At 34.2% G+C, this 27,664-nt stretch overlaps 2 protein-coding genes across 8 annotated transcripts; one reads left to right on the forward strand and one right to left on the reverse strand.

Moving 5' to 3' along the window:
* Nucleotides 1-10,944: 10,944 nt before the first annotated feature.
* On the reverse strand, nt 10,945-17,887 carry LOC126720845 (mediator of RNA polymerase II transcription subunit 22b-like). Of its 7 annotated transcripts, XM_050423670.1 has the most exons (6): nt 17,569-17,887; nt 17,408-17,422; nt 16,129-16,254; nt 15,777-16,028; nt 11,826-11,891; nt 10,945-11,356 (listed from the first exon to the last, which is right to left on the reverse strand). In XM_050423670.1, the coding sequence occupies exons 4-6, from the start codon at nt 15,951-15,953 to the stop codon at nt 11,117-11,119; spliced, it is 483 nt and encodes a 160-aa protein (XP_050279627.1). In that variant the 5' UTR covers nt 15,954-16,028; nt 16,129-16,254; nt 17,408-17,422; nt 17,569-17,887; the 3' UTR covers nt 10,945-11,116. The 7 variants fall into 7 exon arrangements, with proteins under 7 accessions (XP_050279627.1, XP_050279626.1, XP_050279624.1 ...); XM_050423669.1 differs by lacking the exon at nt 17,408-17,422; XM_050423667.1 differs by lacking the exon at nt 17,408-17,422 and having other exon boundaries at nt 16,129-16,293.
* LOC126721529 (aspartic proteinase CDR1-like) lies at nt 16,257-20,946 on the forward strand. The gene is made up of 3 exons (XM_050424580.1): nt 16,257-16,260; nt 16,815-17,106; nt 19,899-20,946. The coding sequence occupies exons 1-3, from the start codon at nt 16,257-16,259 to the stop codon at nt 20,944-20,946; spliced, it is 1,344 nt and encodes a 447-aa protein (XP_050280537.1).
* Nucleotides 20,947-27,664: the final 6,718 nt, after the last annotated feature.

A 27,664-nucleotide genomic window follows, 5' to 3' on the forward strand; every position in this document is an offset into this window, starting at 1 on the left:
AGTTTTTTAAGTTTATCCATGTGGAGAAAAAAAGTACCACTTTGTTGGTAGGATAGGTTCATTTGCTTATTTAATTATGGTTTATCGTCTGCATTATCTTTTAATTTGCTCTGTGCACCACTTGGTTTGTAATTAGTCTATTTAACTGCGGTGAACCAAGTCCAATCAACAATGAATCAGAATAAAATCATTGGCTTCGTTTGGGAGGAGGGAATGGAATGAAAAGAAATGAAAAGAATAATTTTAGAATATTCTTTTCTTCCTTTGTTTGGGAGTTTTAATGAAGGGAATAGAAAGATCATTTCCTTATTTGGGAGTTTAAGTAGGAGGGAATGGAATGAGTAAGAGGGAACATTCATTCCTCTCTATTCCCTTAAAATCTCAAATTTTCATTCCCCCGAAATTGAGAGGAGTAGGAGGGAATGAAATTAGATTTAATGATTTTTTACTAAAACTCCCAAAATACCCTTATATATTCAACCCTTTATTTTAAAATAGGGGTCTAATAGTAATATTGTCATAAAATGATTTCATTTCATTCCCTTCATGTTGCTCACAAACAAGATTACTTACATTCCATTCATTTTCATTCCTTTATTTTAAAACATCCAATCAAGGTTACTTAATTCATTCCATTTCATTCTTTCCATTCTTTTCCCTTACTTAAATACATTTCATTCCATTCCTTTCCATTCCCTTATGAACTATCAAACAGAGCCTAAGAAAACTTTGTCAAAAACTTAAAGAAAGTAGTAAAAGAAAGGAAAATATCACCCGGTATCCTCAAACAGCCACTATAGAACATACTTGAATTCAAAGGGATTCAAACTTTGTAAGTCTTAGAGGCTTAGAGAGCCATCTAAGTTTGTAATTTTTGAACTTATTTGGACCTTGTAACACGTTTTAGTGAACACATTGTAATACACAATTAAGAAAAGTAATAAAATATCTCATATTGTTTTAAGGATCCTTAACGATTATTCTGTGTCTTTCTTTATCACATTGCTCCTTTATTATTTCTTGCTGTTCCATGCATATATATTTCTTGCTTGATAGTATGTATGTATTGTAGGATTCTTGCTGTAATACCCTACATACTTTTATTTGAGGTTATTATTATTTTTTGTTATTTTAAAGATAATTGATGGGCCATAGGTATTCTTTTTATTAGTAACTGCAGCCCACTAACCCACTAAGCCCACATCTCTAATACAAACTGCAGGGTAGAGGAAGAGATAATCAGGGTTTTCATAGGAAGGGTTTTATCAAAGAGGCTAAGAGGTATTTTTTCCTTGGAGTTAATTAAAGAGGCAGCTGATTGTTTCAGGTATGATTTTTCATCCATTAGAAACAAAGAATTAAAGGATTAAAATTTTATCTTAGAAACATTGGCAATATGTAGAATTGTTTCTAAGAGATATCTTTTCCTAAAAGTTGGTCCTTGAATCCTAGATTGAGCCACGGAATTTCTAGAATCCGTAATTTTGGCTAAGTCTTCTTCGGTTTTGCATGTATAAATTATATATATTGCCATCAAGTCTTCTATTAGATTTGTGTATATTAGGTCCTACTAGATTTTCAACGTTTTCCTTGATTATATCACTAGTTTAGGATTGACCCTAAAGAGAAGGTGGCGGTCAATCATAACATGAAGTCTTGTAGTTGGTTATATTTGATATTTGATATACTGGATGATTGTTTTAGAATAACTAATAGCTATATTCAAATTGATGTTTCTACGTGTGGGAACTAGTTTTGCCTATATTATGACTCTAGGAAAAAAAAAAAAAAAAAATAGAAAGAGAAGGTTGTGGAGTATTATAGTGTTTTAGGAAGTAGTTTATGATCATGAAATTTCTTGCTTATTGATTAAAGTAATTTTCTGTTTAGAGCTTACGGAAGACTAAAAGTGCTCGGCTGTGTTCGAATATATTAGCAAGAGAGGTAAGTAATTATGCAAAATATGCACAAATTTTGTCATTTAGGTTCTTAGATGTCAAGGTTTTTCAAAAGTCATATTTTTAAGTTAAAGTTTCCTAAAGTTTATTGAAAGCATTTTTATATCATTAAAAGAGAAATTTCGAATTTTAATTAATGTTTTGAATGTCCGAATCTCATTTAAAAGATGATTTCTAAACTAAATTCTTTTTAGGAAATAATTGAGTTTCAATGTAAGTTTCCAAAATGGTGTTTGTTCTTTAAATTTGTTAAAACCAAGTGATTTCAAGGTTATATTCCTATTCTCCAAATGGTATTTAAAATGTTTCTTTTAGTAAATTTAATTTTCATATTTACTCAAGAATTGTAATATATTTACATAAACTCCTCAGTCGCTATTCGTTTCCCAAGAGAGTTAAGCATCCTTTGATTTATGTTCTATTTGATATGGTGATCTTTGATATGCCTCTATTTTTGAAAAGAAATTGTTAGTATCAAGTAAATTATTATATTTGTATAAATTTTGCTTTGTGTTATGTGATTCAAAATAAGTGTTTTAGAATTGATCAGATATATGTGTAAATCCGCTCACAGGATTGTATGTGAGAATATGTGTTGATCCTTCACTAGCAGGGGTTAGATGTTGGTATCTGCTCACAGGATTGCATGTGAGAATATGTGATGTGTATATGTGAAACTGTGCTCCGATCAATTTTATGTATGTGATTTCAAATGATTTTAAGACGTGAGTGCATATGTATTGAGTGATTCATTATATGCCTTGTGGAGTAATTATTTTTGATATCATTGAATGAGTTTGCGAAAAAGTTAAATACTCGTGCTTTGCTTGACTCTATTCAGTTGTATATTCTGTATAATTACTTACTAGATGTGTGGCTCACCCCATCAATTACTATTTTTCAGATTAAAGTATATTTGGAAATATAGAACCGTTGGGTTGCTTTGTAAGGTGCAAAGTAGAGTATGGAAGTTGTAGGCGACTTCAGTATGCATTGAGGACTTATAGAATTTTAGCTACCTTATTTTGTAATTCATGTTTTGTGGAGATTATTTCCCATTTGTGGAGTTTAGACTTTTTTTTTTTTTGTAAGAGGCTTTTGAGAGTATTATTTTCTTTGGAGGATTGATTTATTTTGGATTAATTATGTTTATGGATTTGTATAAGTTTAGCAGGTTAGTCATGCATCTAAATTCATTTTCTATGGATTTGGGTCGTGACACTTGCTCTGTGCATAACTTGGTTTGTAATCAGCCCATTTAGCTATGATGAACCAAGCCTAGTCAATAGTGAATAAGAATAGAATCATTAAAAAAACTTTGTCAAAAACTCAAAAAAGTAGTAAAAGAAAGGAAAATATCACCTGGTATCCTCAAACAGCTACTATAGAATATACTTGGATTCAAAGGGATTTAAACTTTGCAAGTCTTAGAGGCTTAGAGAGCTATCTAAGTCTGTAATTTTTGAACTTATTTGGACCTTATAACACGTCTTAGTAAGCACATTATAATACACAATTAAGAAAAGTAATGAAATATCTCACATTATTTTAAGGATCCTTAACGATTATTCTGTGTCTTTCTTTATCACATTGCTCCTTTACTGTTTCTTGCTGTTCTATGCATATATATTTCTTGCTTGCTAATATGTATGTATTGTAGGATTCTTGCTTTGTGCGCCACTTGGTTTGTAATCAGCCCATTTAGCTGCGATGAATCAAGCCCAGTCAATAGTGAATAAGAATAGAATCATTAAGAAAACTTTGTCAAAAACTCAAAAAAGTAGTAAAAGAAAGGAAAATATCACCTGGTATCCTCAAACAGCTACTATAGAATATACTTGGATTCAAAGGGATTTAAACTTTGCAAGTCTTAGAGGCTTAGAGAGCCATCTAAGTCTGTAATTTTTGAACTTATTTGAACCTTATAACACGTCTTAGTAAGCACATTATAATACACAATTAAGAAAAGTAATGAAATATCTCACCTTATTTTAAGGATCCTTAACGATTATTCTGTGTCTTTCTTTATCACATTGCTCCTTTACTGTTTCTTGCTGTTCTATGCATATATATTTCTTGCTTGCTAATATGTATGTATTGTAGGATTCTTGCTTTGTGCGCCACTTGGTTTGTAATCAGCCCATTTAGTTGCGATGAACCAAGGCCAGTCAATAGTGAATAAGAATAGAATCATTAAGAAAACTCTGTCAAAAACTCAAAAAAGTAGTAAAAGAAAGGAAAATATCACCTGGTATCCTCAAACAGCTACTATAGAATATACTTGGATTCAAAGGGATTTAAACTTTGCAAGTCTTAGAGGCTTAGAGAGCCATCTAAGTCTGTAATTTTTGAACTTATTTAGACCTTATAACACGTCTTAGTAAGCACATTATAATACACAATTAAGAAAAGTAATGAAATATCTTACATTATTTTAAGGATCCTTAACGATTATTCTGTGTCTTTCTTTATCACATTGCTCTTTTACTGTTTCTTGCTGTTCTATGCATATATATTTCTTGCTTGCTAATATGTATGTATTGTAGGATTCTTGCTTTGTGCGCCACTTGGTTTGTAATCAGCCCATTTAGCTGCAGTGAACCAATCCCAGTCAACAGTGAATTAGAACAGAATCATTAAGAAAACTCTATCAAAAATTCAAAGAAAGTAGTAAAAGAAAGGAAAATATCACCCGGTATCCTCAAACAGCCACTATAGAACATACTTGGATTCAAAAGGATTCAAACTTTGCAAATCTTAGAGGCTTAGAGAGCCATCTAAGTCTGTAATTTTTGAACTTATTTGAACCTTATAACACGTCTTAGTGAGCACATTGTAATACACAATTAAGAAAAGTAATGAAATATCTCACATTGTTTTAAGGATTTTTAACGATTATTCTGTGTATTTCTTTATCACATTACTCCTTTACTGTTTCTTGCTGTTCCATGCATAGAAATTTCTTGCTTGATAGTATGTATGTATTGTAGGATTCTTGTTCTGTGCACAACTTGGTTTGTAATCAGCCCATTTGGCTACGGTGAACCAAGCCTAGTCAATAGTGAATAAGAATAAAATTATTAAGAAAACTCTGTCAAAAACTCAAAGAAAGTAGTAAAAGAAAGGTAAATATCACCCGGTATCCTCAAACAACTACTATAGAACATACTTGGATTCAAAGGGATTTAAATTTTGCAAGTCTTAGAGGCTTAGAGGCTTAGAGGCTTAGAGAGCCATCTAAGTCTGTAATTTTTGAACTTATTTGGACTTTATAACACGTTTTAGTAAGCACATTATAATACACAATTAAGAAAAGTAATAAAATATCTCACATTGTTTTAAGGATCCTTAACGATTATTCTGTGTCTTTCTTTATCACATTGCTCTTTTACTGTTTCTTGCTGTTCTATGCACATATATTTCTTGCTTGCTAGTATGTATGTATTGTAGGATTATTGCTCTGTGCGCCACTTGGTTTGTAATCAACCCATTTAGCTGCAGTGAACCAAGCCCAGTCAACAATGAATCAGAATAGAATCATTAAGAAAACTCTGTTAAAAACTCAAAAAAAGTAGTAAAAGAAAGGAAAATATCACCCGGTATCCTTAAACAGCCACTATAGAACATACTTAGATTCAAATGGATTCAAACTTTGCAAGTCTTAGAGGCTTAGAGAGCCATCTAAGTCTGTAATTTTTGAATTTATTTGGACCTTGTAACACGTTTTAGTGAGCACATTGTAATACACAATTAAGAAAAGTAATGAAATATCTCACATTGTTTTAAGGATCCTTAACGATTATTCTGTGTCTTTCTTTATCACATTGCTCCTTTACTGTTTCTTGTTGTTCCATGCATATATATTTCTTGCTTGCTAGTATGTACGTATTGTAGGATTCTTGCTCTGTGCACCACTTGATTTGTAGTCAGTCCATTTAGCTGCGATGAACCAAGTCCAGTCCCTTAAAATAACAACTAAAAGATCCAGGGTCCTTACTTCTACTTGGGCCTGGACACAGTCCAAAAAAGGACCCTCACAATCTTTCACATTATTACATATTTTGAAAATCTAATCATTAAATTGCATATTCTTTATGTTTTTAATACACACTAGCCTCTGAACACACGTTCATGTGCGTGCTCAGAAGCTCTTCTATTTTTTGGTTAAAAATTAATTATTTGCATTTATTATAATTTGATATTTTTACTTTTTCCAATCACAAAAAAAAAAAAAAAAAAACTAAGGGTGTTATGAAAAAATTATTTCCCCCACAAATGCATAAATCAATACTACCAAAAATTTTGGAAGATACCTGTTTGCTTAACGAATGGTTTGAGTCTTGATTGCATTCGCCAATCTCAATTCCAGAGCCCATAAAATGTGTCCCTAATATCAAATCCGTTGAAGTCATCAATTAGTTGTTAAAGTTTGGCTTAATTTTAAAAAATAAACATTGAAAAGCACAAATTGAACAAATTGTCAAAAAAAATTTACAAAGAAAAAGAAACATGAGATTGATGAGAATGAAACTTGGCCTTTACAAATATAAGATAAATATAAAACTGACTAACAAACATGGAGTTTAGTGATAATAAGGAGATCGTGAGTCAAAAAGTGAAAAACAAAAATAAAAGTGTGAGAAATTACATGGTAGTAACTGCTTTTTAGTGGAGATGTTAGGATGATAAGGATGGATAGAAGTTATAGTATTGGTTTTATAGTTAGAGTCTTTTTTTAAAAAATAAATAAATAAAGAAGAAGAGATTTGGGAAAATAAAAATGTGAGATTAGAGTAATGAAATTTTAAAAAAAAAAAAATTGAAAAAAAAAGGAGACAGAAGAAACAAATACATCGTGATGAAGTAAAAAAGAAAAGAAAAGTGAATATGTGGGTTGAGTTTTGTAGATTGGAGAACCTTTAAAACTAACAAAAGAGTAATCCTATTTTGTAGAAAGTTAGTAAGTAGAAGTAGGAATTTAAATCAATGTAAAAGTAGAAGTTTATTAGAAGCAGAAAACGTGAAAGTAGGAATTTAATATTTTTGTCAATTTACTTTTTTAACCCCATTTTTAAGTTTTAAGTTAATTAAATTAGTGATACTTTTGTAAGTAAAAAAAGTTATAACTAACTTTCTGAATCCTCTTAATATATACCGACTAGCCTCATCACACGTGCTCTGCCCGTGTGTAATGAGGTTCCTTTTTTTTTTGGATTAGTGTTATAATTTTTCACTTATTTCAATTTGAGATTCTAAAAAAAAAAAAAAAAAAATTTGAGATTTACACTTATTTTCCCACAAAAATTGCACGTTTAGAATTGCTAATATAGCTAAAAGTAACATAAGGCTAGCTCTAAAAAATGAACACCAAAATAGCGTTGAAATATGTTTAGTTATTATTATTATTTTTGATGTGATATGGGTTAGTTTTTATTTTTTATTTTTTATTTTATAATTTCTTACAAAACTTGGGATAGGTTTTTTATTTTTATTTTTATTTTTAAATAGAAAACCGTATGGTGGTTTTTTTTTTTAATTATTATTTTTTATAAATTTATAAAACGTGGGATGGTTTTTTTTAGGAGAAGGTGGGGATTGTGGAGAGTTTTTATTTTTTTCACTTTTTGTTATTAATTTTTGTCAATTTACAATTTTAATCCTATTTCTTATTTTTTAGGAATAAAGATAAGTTAATTAAATTAGGGGTATTTTTGTAAGTAAAAAAATGCAATAACTAACTTTCCGAATCTTCTTAATATATACAGATATCAAATTTTGTGCTAATTGGATATTATTTACTATATGATTTATAAACTTACATTTTATGCATAATTTTAAACTACAAAAATTTGCAATTTAAAAAATTTATTGATGACATAGTTATTGATCTTTAATTTTATAGAAATTTTGTAAATATTGAGGATATAAGAAGAAAATGTAATTCAACGGTGGATTTGTCAAAATTTACTCCCAATAAAAAGATATTGAGTAAGGTTATAGCCTTAGGTTACAACTAATTTTGTAACTAAACTTTGTCCATAAAATCATACTAGTAAAGAAAGATTAAAGTAATAATGAAGAAAATTATATTTAAAAAATAGTTAGACAAAATACTAAAATTGGTTGCTCTCCAAACCATGTGAAAATTTGGCTAAATTGCTGAAGATGCTCTAATGTTAAACCCTATTTGGTTATCAATGGGATGGATTAATTTTTGCTTTTCATTTTTTGAACTCATTTTTTATTTATCAAATCTTGTATTTATTTTCTCTATCCAACCCATTTCATGTTTGGCATTATTTTCTAGTCTAGTTTTTGCTTCTTCTTTATTTCACTATATATTTTTCAATTAAAAATTCAACACAATTGAAAGAGAGTGAGTGTTTTTTGATGGGACAAGTCAATGTTAGTGGGATCCACAGATTTGGTTTTTTACAAAAATACAATTGTTTTCATTTTCAAGAAAATGAAAACACTAAAAAGTTGTATTCAAATCCTATTTTTTTGATACTAAAAATGAAAACTGAATACAAATACAAAGTCAAACAAGTTTTTTAGTGGTGGGTCCCACGAAAACCTAAAAATGAATACATAATACACCTCTTTTTTCTCAAATAAAATAGGCCTAGTACCCGTTTGGATTCAACTGAATGTGGCGTTTACGTTTTGTGTTTTCAGACCTTTTTTTTTTCCTTGTGCGTGAACAGTAATATCACATGATTTTACTGTGCAGGGGACAAAAACACTGTTCATCCATTGTTCACGCACTGTTAATGTACTGTTCACGCACTGTTTACGAATCCTACGACACTATTTACACATTCAAAAATTATTTTGCTACGGTGTTTTTAGTTTTCAGTTTCAGCAAAAATAAGTTCAATCAAAACGGACCCCTAGTGTTACTAAAACTTTAAAAATATTGAAGTTGTTCCTTAAGAACAAAAATGATTATATATCTACTATTAACTTCAACCTCTTGTATATAATTTGTTGGTGTGGGTGTGTGTTCCAAACACTTTTATCCTTATTTATTTTATAGTCGTTGGAAATTTATGAGTAAAATAACCGTTGGGCAATTATGAGAAAAATAGCCATTAGGCAATAATTGATAATATAGTCGTTGGGCTTTTAAGAGTTATTAGTAACCAATAACTATAGATTATTATTTTCCTAGGTAGCCTATATAATACTCATTATAATACCTTCTCTAAAAGGTCTTTTTACTACTCTATATTTAGATATACACAATTTTACGATCTTTCTCTACCACATATTTTTCTACAAGAATATTTGTTTTTTAAGGAACGACAATAGAAGGTTGTTCTTAAACCTTTTGTGAGTGGAAGTGCATACATTATAAAGGTCGACTCTATAGTTTAATCCTGGGGGGTTGTTTGGTCAAGAGAACCAATCGCACCAAGTTTTACTTTAGGTGACATGAATTAACCTTTAAGAACAACACTTTTTGCGTGATTCTATAGCACTGTAAAATTGTTCCTAAATTTATTTAAATTTATATTATTATTGCTTATTTACATTCTTGTTTATTCATTATTATTTTTCCAACATAATTGTCATAATGTAATCATTGTGAAATATGTGTAGTTCAGCTGTTAGAGGAAGTAGAGTATTTGGCGGAGTGGAGAAACTTTCAAGCGTGTTAAGTGTAGTTTGTGCTTAGAGGACAAATTGGATATTTTTAAAAATAATTGGTGGTACTTTAATCTTAATCTCGAGAGGCTTTTGTATTTTACTTTAAAAAATAATATTATTGTAATATAAAATTTTGTTAAAAAAAATTTATAATGGCTGATATTATTTTGTTGTGATTAATGTACAATAGAAATAATGTTAATGGTAAAAATAATGTCAATGATAGACTTAAATGAGAATAATGTTGCATCAATCACAACCAATTATGTCAATAATTTCTTCTAAAAATATAAACTGTTAATAATATTATATATATATATATATATATATATATGTTTTTATTTTAATCCCCACCTTACTCTCTCTAGAACTTTTGAAACTTTCATGGAGTCCAACAATAGCAAAAACACAGAGACCATCAAATTCCTTTGCAGTTATGGTGAGAAAATCCTCCCTCGCTACACCAATGGCACACTCCACTACGCCGGCGGCCTTACATGTGTCCTCGCCGTTGATTGCTCCATTTCTTTCACAGGTTTGTTTGATTTTCCATTTCTAGATTCAATTTTTTTGAACTTGTTTGGTTTTTGTGAATAATTAATCAATTTATGTTTGTTGTTACAGAGTTGATGGTGAAGCTTGGAGAGTTCTGTGGCTCATCGGTGAATCTTCGATGTCAATTGTCGACTGACGACTTGGGTTTATGGGTTTGCTGGAGATGGATTGGTTATTGTGTTTATGGGTTTATTTCTTGGGTTGATTTATGGTTTGGTTTGGTTTCTTGTTTCTTGTTTTCTTGGATTTGATGGAGATTAAACTTTCTCAGGGACCAAACAATGCAAAGTGGTGAATAGAAAGAAAGAAAAAAGATCACTGGGTCTCCAACTAAAACGTGATTGGAGGCCGAGAAAATGAGGGAAAATGAAAACCCTCGTGAAACACTGAATTGTCTGAGGGCTGTTTTTTATTTTATTTTATTTTATTTTTTATGGGAAGAGTTAGGTTGAATTTGGATATATTATTTTTTGGGTTATATGGGCTTCAATGGGTTTTTAGTTAAAACCCAATAATCACTGGGTCTAATTGGGTTGATGCCTATTTAACCAAATTAATAATTGGGTAAGTTTTGGTTCAATTAGAGTAGGTGAGTTTAGGTGGACAAATGAGTTTAGGCTTACTTTGCCACCCCTAATTACTATTTAGCAGGTGAATGTAATCCAGACACGAGGCTTTGGGACACAATAATTGTTGACTTGTTTCACTTATTTTGAGTGGCACAAATATACTGTATTTTTTTTTTTTAATTAATAATTCCATAGTTGAGAGGAGGGGGTGACCATAACCCATTAAATTCATTGACAATTTTAGTACTGACTGTTAAGAAACATTTACAATGAAATTAAAAACTGATCAGATCAAATTGGTAAACTAAACTAGAACTAGAAATCGCAGTACTTAAGAGTAGAATCAAATGCTGATTAGCATGCTTCTCTTATGCCACCCATTCACAACTGCGGAGTATCACTAGCCCTCTCTGCTGAAGAAAAATAATGCAATTCAAGCTCCTTGAGGCTGGCAGCTGCCTCCTCTCCAATTCTTGCCAACATGTGGTCTGTCTTCTCTGCCTGTTGATTAAACTCAGCTGTTCTTTGCTCCACATGGTCATTAAGGGATGCAAATCCGGAGAAGATTGCGGTTTGCTTAAGCTCTGATACCAACTTAAGTAGAGAGTCGGCTGTCTGAACCTATAATTGAAGATGTTGGTGTTCAGTAACTAGAATAGAATAGGCTTAGATAGTCTTAACAGTAAAAATAAAATTTTTAAAAATCCAAACTTTTAAATCCATTATCAACAACCTTATTTTTAGCAAGTATCTCATTATCTCAGTGAAAAGAAAAGAAAAAAACCTATATAAACTCGTATCGTCTAAGAAATTCAATAGCTCAATGGGAGATGCATCCTTGAGTTCATCAATTTTTTTATGGGCAAGTGTATGGCTTTGTGGTGCGTGGAATCTCTCTAAATCCCTTAAAAAGGATATGCAAAAAAGAAACTCACAAACTGCATCCCAAACTTTCCTTTTGCATCACAACAATCTTTCCAAGATCTAAATCTAAAAGTAGATGAATGAGATTTCAATTTTAAACTATATATACATGTCTACATTCTTGTGCATGCTCACATGAGTGAGAGAAAGCTGTAACCGTTCTTACCATTCTAGCTGCACGCATCTCCATCATGAAAGCTTCTTGTGAATTTCTGACAGGAAGATCATTCACCTACATTAAGCAAGGTTCCATGCAAAATAATCACATTAAACAAAACTTCTAAGAATATATATTTTAAAATTTTCAGCAATAATTAAAACACAAACCAAAAGCTCAGGTGACTTCCTTAGAAAAACCAATTAACCCTTCAAAGATCACTTGCCTCTTTTATTTACATCATACAGCAATATAAACAAACGGGTTCTAGATCTAAACTACTCAACTCTGGTATATTTGGATGGGTTCTTAATTGTTTGTTTAGTTTTCACATTTTAAAAGGCAAGTTTGTTAAGAATCACTTCCCACAATTTGAAAAGGCCTTATGCCCCTATAGCTCCCTTTCCTGATTTTACACCTTGGCAATTATAGGGAAGAAGGCTCCCTTCCATTCTAGAGATTAAAAAATTATAATTCATTAATAGCAATTAGTAGGTATAAGGTTCCCTTCCCTTCTAGAGACTAAGTGATCCTCACTGATCCCAGAGACAAGGTGGCACCCACCAAATGTAACAAAACATCAAAATACGAAGTTCTAGCTTCATACCAACTTCAAGAGCTAGTTAACAACAACATCAGTAACTATGTTCACTCAATCAAGGCAATGAACTAGTTGGCACAAAAAGCCAAAGTTTAAAATGTGCAAGCACTGGCTGGGAGGTGATTATCTGCAAAGGCTTCTTTCCCTTTTACCAATAAGCAAGAAGATTTCCTTGGTAATGAGTTAGCCCATTGTTTCCTTAGCAAAGTGCAGGCAATGCAGTAGTGATACAATGAATCAAATGAAAATGCCCATGCCTACGTGCTTCACTTGAAACTATGTGTTCTTAGATCTTTGTTTGATTGGTTGAGGAATATTAGGGATGTTTGTTGTTCTCTTTTAGAGCTCTTGGATCTTTTTAATTTTAGGTCTTAATTTGTTGGGTTGCACTTGCATACTTCTCATGTATTCAGGCTTCGCCCTGTTTCTTTTAAATAAAATTTTATTACTTACTAAAAAAATTAAAGAGAGTGCAAGAACTTCCATGGGAAGTAATCATAGCTAAATTTGATCTTTTAGCAGATGAATGAATTGAAATTTTGAGTTTTGTTGAGTTTTATTCCACCAGTGTTGTTAAAAGCGCGCTTAAGCTCAAAGCTCGAAGCCCCAAGGCTCTAGCACTTTTTGCCTCAAAAGCTAGGCTCATTCAAAGAAGCGCACTTTAAGCACGCTTTTTTGCGCTTTTTTATATTTTTCAAAAAAATAAACCAAAACTTAAAACTATAGGATCTTGACATTATTGATATAAACCATTGATTGGCATATTTTTAGTGTAACTTACTTATCAAAAAATAATATTTTGAGTATAACTTGTCCTAAAACCCAACCCATAACCTCCCAGTTCTTCTCTATTTTTATCTTTTCTCCTTGAAACAGTAACCCACCTAACCACTTCTTATTCTATTTTTTTCCCTTTTGGAATCTGCTTGGTACCAATTATCATGTTGCAATGTCCTCATATTCTTAGCTCATTCGTGAAAAAAAAAAAAAGTATGATATAATATATGTGGTAATTGTTTAGTTACTTAAGTGGTTGATGTTGAATATAGCAGACTAATTCTTATAGAGTTATAGGGTCCATTTGGATAGAACTTATTTTGCTGAAACTGAAAATTGAAAACACTGTAGCAAAATAATTTTTAAATGTGTGAATAGTACCGTGGGACCCGTGAACAGTGCACGGGTGCATTGTTCACGGTAGACTTGGTTAACAACTGTGGCTGAACCCAGAAAAAAAAAGAAAAAAAAAAGCTGAAAACGCAGGAAACACAACGCAACGTGTATCCAAACAGATACATAGTCATTAAGTGATTAAATTATTAACTAATAGGGTAAAATACTATTTTGGTCCCTAAATTTTAATGAAAGTTTGTTTTTCATCCCTAAACTTTAAAAAGTTCATTTTTCATCCCTAAAATTTGTAAAGTGTTTTTTCAATAGTTTAAAGACACAAATAGGGATGAAAAAAGAACTTTTTCCAATAGTTTAGGGAAGAAAAACAAACTTTTAGTAAAGTTTAAGGACATAAATAAAACGTTTTCAATAGTTTAGGGATGAAATATGAACTTTTTAATAGTTTAAGGATGAAAAAAGAACTTTTTAAAGTTTAGGGACGAAAAACAAACTTTTGTTAAAATTTAGGGACCAAAATAGTATTTTACCTAACTAATATTACTAATTAGTTATAGGGCAATATGGATATAGGAGATTTAAGAAAGGATATTACATGGAAGTACTCATATCTAGCTTATCCCAAAAAACAAAAAAAGAGACTTGACTTGCAATTTTTGTGTTAAAATTGCAAAAGTACGGCTTATCTAAATGTTATATGAATTATATAAAAAAATTTATTTCAATTTATATGAGAATTTTAAAAATGTGCGCTTCACTTCGATAAGGTGCACACTTGTGCTTTGCGCCTAGGCTCCAAGAGGCTTGTGTGCTTAAGTGCGCCCCTCGCTTTTCCCAACATTGTATTCCACTCCCTCCCCTTCCCCTCTTTCTTTCTTACCTTCTTTCTCAATTCTCTCTTGCTGATATTCTCAAATCCACTCTCTGTCCCCCTTGCTAAAGTTCTCAGCATTCTCATCCTATCTATTTCCTAACGGACTTAATCTGATGTCCAACCAAATCAGATTATTTCTCCCCACTTCATATCCTGTCTTTTTCCCAAATCTTCCCCTCTTGATTCCCACCACCCCCCCAGCAACACAGCCTTGTAATCCTGAAGTGTCAAAGGCTTTCATTCATCAAGTGACCCCCTAGATAAGTTGATATTGGGTAATATGGGATCTATAATAGGTGAGAATGGCCCGTATAATTGATTAAGTTGCCAAATGGTTTGTACCTTTACTCTAAACAATAAAGATAGGTGATTTATGAAAATTGCTAGGACACCTTAATTTTAATATTTAATTATTAAACAACTATTCAACACAAAACAAAAGCTTCCATTAAAAATGACATGTTGATACCAATGATGGGCACAAGCTATGCTACCGAGGCTAAGGATGATGGGAACAACCATTTGTTCAAATCTTAGTACAGATAAGAAGAAAACCACAAGATAAGGCTAGTCAGTTCAATCTGTTAAACTACCTCTTAGTACCAAAACTTTATGCTAACATGAAATGGCGAATTTAACCACTTCACCATTATCCTAACACTCCCTCTTGGGTGTGAGCCCATCTTTAGTCTGTTTGGATTGAGGGGGAAGGAGGGGGAGTGGGGTAGAGTTAGCCGGAAATTAGCATATTTCTGGCCAACTATATTCTACTTCCCTCCAATCTCCGTTCCTCCCCCTCAATCCAAATGGACTAGAAATGTGACTAAAGTGGAGACATGGTTAAACTTTAGGACTACCTACTTTGATACTATGTTAAACTACCCTTTTAGTCTTAAAAAATTAAGCCAATAGAGCATGATAAATTTAATCACTAACCATTATTCGAATACAAACAATGCATGTGTTAATGAGAATAAGCATGCAACCAACCAAGACAAACAAAACAACCATCTAAAAGCTAGATACAAATCAACAATGCTAGAACCACAACAAATTACACAAATTTTTTCTCCACCACTCAAGTTGTGACAAAAGTTGTGTAATTTGTCGTGGTCCTAGCATTTTTCGATACAAATTCTTGCTTAAATTTGTTGACAGTGAAATGTAACAACTCAGTTCATAAATTAAGCAATTTAACATATGAGTGTAGCACAGGTTTCCAAAAGATTTGTTGATGGTGAAACTGGAAGATCCAAAAGATTTGTCCAATAAGAGCCACAAAGACTTAAAATTTTAATAACCCAATTAGAAAAGCTTAGCAAAAAACAGTAATGTAATACAAATATTTGAATACCCGTGAGCCATTGACGAGGTGGCTGAAGTTGTCAACAATGCTGCCAATGTCGGCTTCGACTCTTTGAAGTAATGTTTTCTGCTTCTGAGCTGCCGCTGCCGCTGCTGCCGCGGTGGGTCCACTTCCGCCACCGCTGCTCCCACTTCCGCCTCCTCCACCTGCTCCGCCTTTATTCATTCTCTCTCTCTCTCTCTCTCTGGGCACTCTCACAGATACAAATGAAAGCCTGAAATGGCTAACTTGGGCCCAATTCTGTCCTAGCCCAGAAAAGACAAATAGAGGTTAGGCCTAGAAGAAATACAAAATCAACAGCAAAGAAGAACGACGTTAGAGTGGAAGGGACGATTTCGACCTAGGCAGTGGAGCGGTGGTGGTGGAGGGTGGGGGTGGACAAGCACGGCGGAGGAAGGCGAGGACAATAGTGGCAATGGAGGCACGCCGCCGATTGATTTCCTCTCTCTCGCGGGTCTGTGTGGGACTATGGGTTGAGTTTGGTTTGGGAAGAAATCGGGTCAGTCTATGTGGAGAGATATTATAGTAGGAAAGAAAAACAGATAAAATCTACTAACTCTATTCAATTGGGTGAGGCAAAACTCACCGTTTTGCTTGAATTGGGCTTCTTTCTTTTTTATTTTTATTTTTTTTTGGTCATAGTATGCCCGTGTTTTAGTTTGTGCCGAAAATATTATTGAGATGTTAATTTTTTATAATTTAAAATAAAATAATAAAATATGAGATTGAGATCAGCTCTAACTTAAAAATAAAAATAAATATATCGTGAAAATATTATAATGTTTTGTTATTATTATAATATTTTTACAATTTTTGAGATATTAATTTTTTATAAATTAAAATAAAATATTAAAAAAATATTAAAATTATAATATTTTTACGATAATTTTACTTGATAGCAAGGTATTAATGATTAATAAAAAAGTGATATCAACGGACCGGTAAATATTAACAAACGTAGAAAACACGTCTTAACACCAAGCACCAAGCGAGCTTTTAAAGTTAATGTTGATGGTGCTTCTTCAGAACAAGAAGGTTCTTCCAGTGTGGGTGTTGTTATTAGAGACTCCAATGGTCAAGTAGTGGCTGCTCTGTGCTTGCCGCTCCAGTCCTATTTTTCTGCAGAGCTTTCGGAAGTTTTTGCTTTGGAGCAAGGTGTCCTTTTTGCTCAAGAGCTTCAGCTGCCTCGGATTATTGTTGAATCTGATGCTCTGACAGTTATCCAAGCAGTTAACGATAAAGCTACAGGGAGCATTTTCGGCCACCTCATTCAGGGAATTCATCAAGTTTGTGAGTCTTTTGAATCTTGCCATTTCAAGTACTTAAGTAGAAGTTACAATTCAGTGGCCCATGAGCTCGCACAACATGCTAGAAGAACTGGAAATTGTCAAATATGGAAGGGCGTTGCCCCTCCCTTTATTCTGTCTTTTCTGCAATCTGATATGCAATCTAATATGTGTAGTTAATGTCCTTTGTCCTGCTTTGCAGGCTCTTTGTATGTTTTCCTGGTTGGTTTAATGAATATATTTCCACTTCAAAAAAAACACCAAGCACCAAGCAAAGTAGCAAAAACAAAAAAAAGAACAAAGAAAAAAAGAGTGAACGGCGAAGAAGCATACCGGCGAAGAAGTGTACTGAAGCAGTGTGATAGAGAGAGAGAAACGGCGGCGTGATGGAGAGAGAGAGAGAAACGGAGTCAATGAAATATATTCACAATCCATGAAAAGATTATAATTTTTCACATTAAATTCAAGAACCTAAAATAAGAAAAAGTATAGACCTTGGAATTGGAGTTGGAGTTGGGAGTGTCTTCCTCAATCAAATCCACACTTACATCCCCAGAACTCGAGGACCTTGAATAGGTCTTTGCCGGAGACGGAGACGGGTCAGAAATCAACCGACGCAGAGTCGGCGGAAGAGGTGGCAACCCGGGATTCGAAGACGGAGTAACGGGAATAACATTGATAATACCCGTCGACCTCGGATGCTGCTTTACACATCCATTTATGACAGAAAGAGAGAGATGGGGAGGAAGCGAATGACTGGAGAGGGAAACCGGGAGAAGAGAACGGCTGCTGTTGAAGACTTGAAGTGGGAGACAAATGCTGAAAATAGGATTAATAGGGCTATAAAACAAACCCCAAAACGACGTAGTTTTGGTAATGGAGAGGAAAAATAAAATGTTTAGACTTCCAAAACTGAATGCATTTAAATTGACCAATCAAATAATCTTAAAAATATGTGTAAATTGTTTTATATAACGTAATCTTTTGACCTTCCACCTTATGATTCTAAGTTCTATAAATTCAGTAATGTCCAATGTGTTTTTGTCACATCTCATTCAACCTTTCCTTCTCATATTGTTAAGACATGGCTGCTGCTTTGAGATTAAACACTTTCCTCTCTACTTTATCAGTAGTACTTATACTTTCATTGACAGAGGCAACTTACAGTGGAATCACAGTTGATCTCATACAGCCAGGGGCGTAACCAAGAATAATTACTTGGAGGGGCCGGGTTGTAGTTGAGATATGCTAAAAATAATTCATAAGTCTATTAAATACAAAATTATCAACTTTCATATATCATCATATTTTTGTATGTTATGAACATGAAAAACTATCTAGCTCAATGTAGACATAAAAAAAAGAATATTCACATCAAATCATGCTTGGCGACGATTTTTCATGGAATAAAGTTCATCCATTATCATCTCTACAGTGAAATTCCCTGCAATTTCCTTCTCTATATAAGCTACCATATTATTGGTGACTAATATATTTTTTCTTAAAGAATGCATCAATTGTTTATCGTTTGCTCATTATTTGGCACCTAATTTCAATCCAAAAAAAAAAAAAAATCAATTTAAAAAATGATAAACTAACTTATAATAAATTATCATATAAAATTCATTCTTACATGAATTATAATATAAATACACATTTAATTAAGTAATGGCCTTTTAGGATAAAAAAATTAAATAAACAAATCAATCAAAAGTATAAACAAACAACATAAACCAAATAAATTAACAACACCCTGCTACCTTGCATAATGTAATGGCTAAAAACAAAATACACAGACTCACGGCCCTCATCCCAATTGCCTTCCATAGATTTTTTTTTTTCATTTATAATTTACTTACTTTACTACCCAACTACAAAATGCAAGCCCCGCCCTGCCCCCACTCAAGAGACAAACAACACAAAAGCCAAAAGGTTAAGTCATAGAGTCAATGGAGTTAGTGGGTCAGGAATAAAGAATACAATAACAATAAACAAAAAAAAAAAAAAAAAACAAAGTCAAATATGCATAAATAGTTGTGCTAGCAAAGGGATATCACACATTCACTTACAAATATTTGATATTTCTATTCTGCTATTCAGACTTCAATATTTAGTTTAGTTGTTGAGAAAAAGAGAGAGAAGTGAGATGAGAATGATTGAATGAGATACCTTGAGGAATTGAGGTGAGGGCTTGTGGTTGAGGTGATGAACAAGTCAACGGGCTAGTGGAGGCTGCGGCGTCACGGCAAGCGGGTGAGGAGATTGTTTCCAAGGCAAAGGCATGACACTATTAGAGGCGTGAATTGAGAATTGAGAAGGAAAAAAACCAAGGTGTAGTCGTGACAGTCAAATTGTTCTCTCTTTTTTCAAACGGTGAGGATGGATGATGCCTTTGTTTTGTTTGATTAGGTATTTTAGATTTGAGGTTGGGCTGGGTTGGAAGTGTGCTTAGTTTAGAGGAGAAAAATTTTGCTTTATTAAGGATTTGGGGCTAGCTGGTGGGGCTGGCTGTGGGCCAAGTTTTTTATTTTATTTGAAGTTGTGTTGGTCTAGAACTCAAGAAGAATTGTTGAAATAATTTTTTGGGGGGGGGGGGCCGGATATCAATTTTTGGAGGGGCCCAAATCAATTTTATATATACTCTAAAGGAAATTTGAAAAATTTTGGGGGGGGGGGGGGGCCATGGCCCCCCAAAGGAGCCAAGTGGCTCCGCCCCTGCATACAGCGTGATTCGACAGTCTCCATCGCACAATGCCTCTCACACCCATTTTGATCGCTTGTATAAGGCTTTTGCTCGTTCCATTTCACGGGCTAATCATTTCAGGCCAAGCTTACAATCTAAGAGTTCAATCCAATCAAACATAATAGCTAATGGCGGAGAACACCTCATGAAGATTTCCCTTGGAACCCCAGCAGTTGAGGTGCTTGGCATTGCATATACAGGCAGTGATCTAACATGGACACAATGTGAGCCATGTGAAAAATGTTACAAGCAAAACCTTCCTCTCTTTGATCCTCAGCAATCTTCAACATATGGTAACGTGCCCTACAATTCAAGTCCTTGCAAGGCATTAAACACTGCCTCTTGTGGCACTGATAAAAACACCTGCCAGTATGGTTATTCATATGGAGACCAATCATTCACTAATGGTGATCTTGGTGTTGAAACCTTAACCATTGGCTCAACTACTAGCCATCAGGTCACATTACCAAATATTGTATTTGGGTGCGGGCACAATAATGATGGTACATTTGGTGAGGCAGGATCAGGCATAATTGGCCTAGGAGGTGGCCCTCTTTCTCTGGTCTCTCAACTAAACAATTCTATTGGTGGAAAATTTTCTTATTGTTTAGTTCCCATAGAAAATTCAAATGTTACAAGCAAGATTAATTTTGGTAGCAATGGCTTGGTTTCTGGCAATGGTGTGGTTTCAACACCCTTGGTTGCAAAAGATCCTTCGACATTCTATTACCTTACTCTAGAGGGCATTAGTGTTGGGAACAAGAGGTTTGCCTATAAGGCTTCTTCTAAGGCTGTTGCTAGTAATGAGGGTAACATTGTTATTGACTCAGACACAACTTTAACCTCTCTTCCACCTGAATTTCATGAAGATTTGGTATCAGCCGTTGAGAAAGCTATTGATGCTGAACGTGTTAGTGACCCAAGGGGTGTTCTTAGTCTTTGTTTCAGGTCTAGAGATGAAATTCATATCCCCATTATCACGGCTCATTTTACTGGTGCTGATGTGAAGTTGAAGCCAATCAATACATTTGCTAGAATGGATGATGATTTGGTTTGCTTCACCATGATACCATCTGGTAGTGTGGCCATATTTGGGAACTTGGCTCAGATAAACTTCTTGGTGGGATAATACCTGAAGGCCAAGAAAGTGTCCTTCCTGCCTGTTGACTGCACCAAGCACTAGTAGAGATGAATTTGTTGAAATTTTTGACTCTGCTTATGAAATTATATATGTGGAAATTATTTGTCTATGAGTAAAATCATTTGTGATGGGTGTCTAGTTTATCTAAAAAACAATGTTTCAATGTTTTTTTTTTCCTGGCACTTGGAATTCGAAAATTATATGACCTTGAAATATATTAGTGAAACCACAACCCAAAGATAGATCCAGTAAGTGCGAACACAACATAATTTTAAAAAAAAAATAATGACATTAATTAATATTGTTTTTCACAAAAAAAGTATCTTGAATAAATTACTTGTCACAACTGTTTTCAACAATATTCTGAAAGGTTAGTTCAGCGCTATCAAATACATCTCTATTAATATATGTGATTAAACCATGGAAGTGGTACAAAATTTGTGGTTAATCTTTTGGAATGATATATATGGAAAAGCTTATTGATCAGTACTATTTTGCTCCTGAATAATGCGATTTTTATTTTGGGCTGTAACTCAGAATATTTTAAACAAAGAAAGAGAACCACAAAACAAAACATCACAATGATGACAATGTGAGAAAATGACTTGGGCTACCAAAATTCATGACCCCACTTTAAATTTAAGCCAAAAGGAGGGATATATATATATATATATATATATATATATATATATATAAAAGGAGCAGGACTAGAACACAGCTCAAAAGATTCTATGGAGACGTTTCCTTTCTTCGCCAAAAGCTCAGTACACTGATTTCCTTCGGTGGATTTATTGGAGATGAACCTCTTCAAAATGTTGGGAGTACAGACCTGCCATCAGAAATTAGAGCACTATATAAGTTAGAAGAGTCAGCCAGGATGTTATTTGATGAGAGGATACCTACTGCTGTCTTAGCATCTATTTCAATGGTAATCTTGTGGACATTTGGACTCTGTACTAATAATTCCATCCCTATGTCCCTAAAGTTCAGCAGTCATAAGTGAGTCTCCTATGCTTTTGGAGAAGCCGCCAATCCTTGTGCCCTTGCAATGAATATACATTTTTTAATAATTAGGCCTTAGTTGTAAAAGAAGCATGCACTTTTAATTTTGAGGATGTCTCTAATGCACCATTTTGATTCCTACTCTGTATCCAAACAATACATGATGGGGGACTTCAATTCGAAGAATAATGATTGTTGAAAGGAGGAATCGTGTGAAGGGAGGCAAGGGATGAATAGACTTCCTAAAATTCATAAACTATCTTGAGCTCAAGGCTCAAGCTTGAATGAGAGTGACTTGCACAGGAAGGTCTCATGCATATGATTGCATTTTATTTCATAGGTTTATATAGACTTTTCCATTTTGGGGACTTGTTGTTGTCCAAGCTTTCTTGAATCTCTTCCTCAAAAAAAAAAAAAAAAAAAGCTTTCTTGAATCTTATTGATTTTTTTTATCCTTTCACCTTCCTATTTCTATAGCCTAACTTAGAGCCCAACTTAATAATCCTAGGTAAGACTTTTCTCTAATCCAGTTTTTAGCACATAAAAACACATTGAAAATCCTTTCTCACACCAAAAATCCATGAGGGCCAATTGTGTAATCATAGGCGTATGTTTAGGACGAGTGTAATTTGATGACTCACATCTACTGGTTACTCTCAAATATATTTCTCATGCATGTCTGCGTTCTAGGGGAGAGTGAGATGTTGAAGCTAGCTCTTGATGTGCAACACATACCATCTATATAAAATTTTCCATAGTCAGGGTAATCCCATACTGACTCAAGTTTTTCAAGGCAATCTTCTGCCGCACTTTCTGCCGTCTGATACATTGGTTTGCCATGATTCATCTCATGCTCCTCAAAGCAGTGGCTAAAATTCCAGATAACACATAGTAGATGGGGTCGTTCACAACCTTCAACCTGATGTCTAGGGCAAACATGAAATGGTTCAAGTATGTTATCAAGTTTGGAGGAATGAGGAAGTGAGATTGGAACTGAAGAAGGATGGAAAGATGCAGAGGTAAACGTCATTAGCTAGAACTTCCACGAGAAAAAGAATAGCCCAATACATCATCATCAACATAAGTTTTCTAATATGTAAAGTTGTGTTTTACAACTATGTTTTATGTCAGGCTTAATTTTGTATCAAATTTGATAGTAATTTTGTTCAATCATTTCCTTGTATTTTTGTAGGATCTAATGTAAGGATTGTGTGTGAGAGTTTGGTGAAGATTCTATGAAGATGAGGATTTTGCGACTAGCTCGCGATTGGCTCGCTAGTGCTATCTCGCGAAACAAGTCACGTGAGAAGCACATACTAGAATTTGAAGAGTTTTTGAGAGGCTGGATTTCGCGAGTCATTCGTGACTCAAGCCAAGTCGCGAGTGAGCCGCGAAACTCTCTACCTGATTATTTTGACTTTGTCTTTTCACATTCCTTAACCAACACTATATAAACCCTCATTACCCATGAAATATAAGAAGAACAAGGAGTCTTTACAAGAAACTTTTGAGAGAGAAAACCCTAGTCAAACACATGAGAGTTAGAGATTGTTTACCCACTATCCTCTACATCATTTCTCTAAAGTTTCCATTACTCCTACCTCTCCATCTACACATTCTTGAGAGGTTCTTAACCTAAATACTTACCTTACCAATTATGAGTATTGAGAGAAGTTTTGGTGCTTATAGGTAGTGTTGGAAGAAACCATTGAGTGGCAGATGCAATCGAGAGGAATTGCGAGATTCAGATAACTAGTGAAGACAAGACTTCGAGAAGTCCATTGGTAGCTGGAGCTTGGGGTGCTTAAGTACATTGGGTAGATTAGGCTTGGAGGGTCTTTTTGATATTCGTGTATTCCAACTTATTTACTAATGGATCGATTTCGGCTTGGAGGGCCGCAGAGGATTTTTCGCCAAGTAATTCGGTTTTCTCTTCAATAACACATCTTGGTGTTATCTTGTGTTTGCATCTCTCTTCCCTACTCTTTAAAGCTTTGCATTTATCGCTTATTGTACTTGCTTATGCCTTAGAGTAGTGTTTCGGTTTACTGCGCATCTTTTACTCTTATTCCGCACTTAGTTAAGTTAGAGTAAAAGTAACTAAGCTGTAATTTAAAATTGGGGGTCTAAACAAGTATTAGTGTTTTTACACTAATTGAGCTTTCAATTGGTATCAAAACGAGTACACTTTTTGGATTTTGTTATCCTTGTGTGATCCTAGACCCCATTTGAGATGGATAGATCTCAATCCCTCAACGTGCCTCCTTTCTTTGATGGGAGTAACTATGCATTTTGGAAAGTACGTGTACGGCACCTAAATGCCCAAGTTCATATTGGGCCTTGGACCATGAATCAATGATATGGGCCAAGGATCTAATCTTCACATCGACAATGGCCCCGGCCCAGACCCACGAATAGCCACCAACATGGACTGAGTATTGTCAGGACACTTAGAAAGCGGATTGCATACGCCCTGCTCACAGGATGCTTGGGAAACCATTCCCGGTATTTATGTACATGCTCGGTCACATCGCCCGGACACATCACCATTTACGTGCCCGGCAGAACCTTAGGAAACTCCGCTACCGAACATATTAACTGAAGTGGGAACCATTTCCAAGGCCACTCGTACCTAAAAACCCACTTAAGCCCATTGACATTGGACCCTTCTTTGCACTAAGGGAGAAGATTACGTACCCAGCAGAACCTTAGGAAACTCCGCTGCCAAACACATTAACTGAAGTGGAAACCATTTCCAAGGCCACTCGTACCTAAAAACCCACTTAAGCCCATTGACATTGGACCCTTCTTTGCACTAAGGGAGAAGATAATGATGATCATCCCATTAACGAAGGTTATAAATAGGAGAAATGAATGGATAGTTGGGGGATGCAATTCTAAGGGTAAGAAGAGAGTAAGAAAGAGAGAAAGAGAGAGGAGTTAACATTGAGAAAAAGGGAGAAAAGTGTTTGCATTGGGTCCTTTAGCCTAGGACAACCCAAGGTAGGATACTCAGACCCACCAAATAAATAGATTGTGAGCCCAAATAGTGGTTTGGCCCATCAAGCCCGTCCTTGGAGCTTACAGTACGTATGCGTGCTTTTCAATGTGCTATTGATGAGATTGTTTGGGATTTCGTTGAGAATGGTTGGGTAAGACCAATAACACTTAGGGCCGAGTGGGACAAGGCTGCCCTTGCTTTGGCAAATGCCAATAGCAAAACTATTAACGCAATTTTCTGTGGTGTTTTAACTGATAAATTTCACATGATTTCTCATGTGAAGACTGCTAAAGATGCGTGAAAAATTCTCGAGACTACTTATGAGGGAACCAAGAAGGTCAAGGACACCAAATTGCAAATGCTCACTACCCGGTTTGAGGAAGAAGATGAGTTGTTTGACTCATTCTATGGTAGACTCAATGAGATTATCATTGCCAAGCTCAGTCTTGGAGAAAAGATTGAGGATGCCAAAGTTGTAAGGAAAGTCTTAAGATCCTTACTCGAAAGCTTTCGAGCCAAAGTCACCGTCATTGAGGAGAGCAAAGACTTGGATGAGATCAAGATCCAAGAGCTTGTCGGTTCTCTTCAAACTTATGAGCTCGGCTTGCCCTCTCACAAGTCTCACTTGCTCTTAAAACTATAAACGAGAGAATCAGTGATTCCTTGGATGAGGATGATGTTAAGAAAAAGGTGACTTATCTTGTAAAGAACTTCCGTAAATTTCTAAAGATGAAGAACAATGGGAAGTCATTTGGCAAAGAAAAATTCTCATCCTTCAAGAATGACAAGAAAGACTTCAAGAAGAAGGATCTAAGAGAGTCATCACCACCCTAAGGCATTGTTTGCTACGAATGCAATGGACATGGGCATTTGAAGGAGTGTCCGAATTATTTGAGAGGAAAGGGTAAGGTGCTAACAACTACCCTTAGTGATTTGGGGAGCTCAAATTCAGATTTTGAAGAAGGATGTGATGGTGATGGTAACTACTCTGCGTTTATGGCAATTACCTCAGCTGATTCCAATGATGAATTGAGTGAATTGGTTGAGGAACTCGGTGTACACTTTGATGTTGAAGAAGATGAAGTTTTGGATGATGAGGAAGTGTACCTTAATGAAGGTGATAAGAAATTTCAAGATGTTTATGAAGCATTGCTTGAGGATTGTGGCAAGTATGCTAAAGTTGCTAAGAGTGCGGTCAAGAAGATGAAGAGAATTGAAGAAGACCATAAATCCACTCTTGCACAACTCAAGGAGGCCAAATGTGAAGTTGAAGGCTTGAAAGAAGAGCTACTGAACGCTTACTCAAAGATCAAGTTTCTCAAACTTGAAGTGATTCAAGCTAATGTTAAAGTGGAGCTCATCACAACCAAGAAGCTTGATAATGTTCTTTTGTCTCAAAAGCCTTTCTTAGACAAAACCGGATTAGGCTACACTAGTGAAGGAAGTTCAGTTCATAACTAAGAAGGGAGATGAAGTTCGTATTGGCAAAGGTTGTAGAAAAGCCCAAGATTGAGATCCCTATCGTTGAGAAGAAGGACATTGAGCCAAAATCAAAGGCAAAAGGAAAGTCATTGCCTAAGAATCAAAGGGGACTGTAAGTGAAGTGTTTTTGTCACCATTGTGGCATTCGAGGGCACAAAAGATAAAATTGCTTCAAGCTTCATGCTCTCAAAAGGGCTGATTCTCTGCATGTTCAAGGAAATGAAAGAAGAATGCCACGAGGAAAGCAAGCTAAGGGAGAAAATGATGGTCGTGCATTGTAGTGTTTATATTTACGGTTTTAATTTTATTGTTATGTTTATATCAAAAAAATAAACACATGTCTAGTTTAACTCCAAACTAATTTTTCTCAACTCTACTTCATATAACTTTCTCAACTCCAAATTAATTTTTTTTTTCTTTTATCACTGTGCACCTTTGGTGCGATGGTCACTCAACAAGTATAAATGCTTGTGGATGTGGGGGGGTAAGGGCCGGGGTTCAAGTTTCCAGGAGGGAGCTTCATACGCATATACACTTATATTAAGCTAGAGTAAAAATTCTATCTTGTAAAAAAAAAAAAAAAAAAAAAAAAAAAACTTTCTTTTTCCTTTTATATGGGAAGGGGGAAGTTTAAGAATCAAAATTAATTTGGAAATACTATTTACCTTAAACAAAATTATTCTCTTTGTTCATGTTTACGTTACTATTATTTTTTTAAATGTTTTCTTCAGAAAAATAACTCTAACGCCAATATACATTTAACTGTTTTAGGGTTTTTTTTATTTTTTATTTTTTTTATAATATAAGGAAAGAATACTGTTTATAATATAATGTAGGCAAAAATTAATTTAATCAATTACGTTTAATATTGGTTTTAGTAGCTACAATTATAAGACAAAATGAAATTAATTTTTAGAAAATCAGAGCAAGTGCATTAGATGCCTAATCATGAACTATACTCTAGGTGCTGTTCTTGGGGGTATCATATTCTTTTTGACAATTTTGAAAAAGAAAATGTTTTTCTTAGCTGATGATAGCATAACAATTGGTATCATAACACTTAGGAAAAATCTCATAAACTAGGGAAAAGGTTTGTTTCTAGCATTTAGAGGAGTTATGTCACAAATCAATCAGACTTGAGTACTACGCATATACTTGCACTTTTTTGAATACGGTAATTCACTAAAATTCATAGTGTTTTTTTTTTTTTTTTCCTTCTAA

Source organism: Quercus robur, chromosome 4 (assembly GCF_932294415.1).
Source record: "Quercus robur chromosome 4, dhQueRobu3.1, whole genome shotgun sequence".
In the NCBI taxonomy this organism is placed as follows: Eukaryota; Viridiplantae; Streptophyta; class Magnoliopsida; order Fagales; family Fagaceae; genus Quercus; species Quercus robur.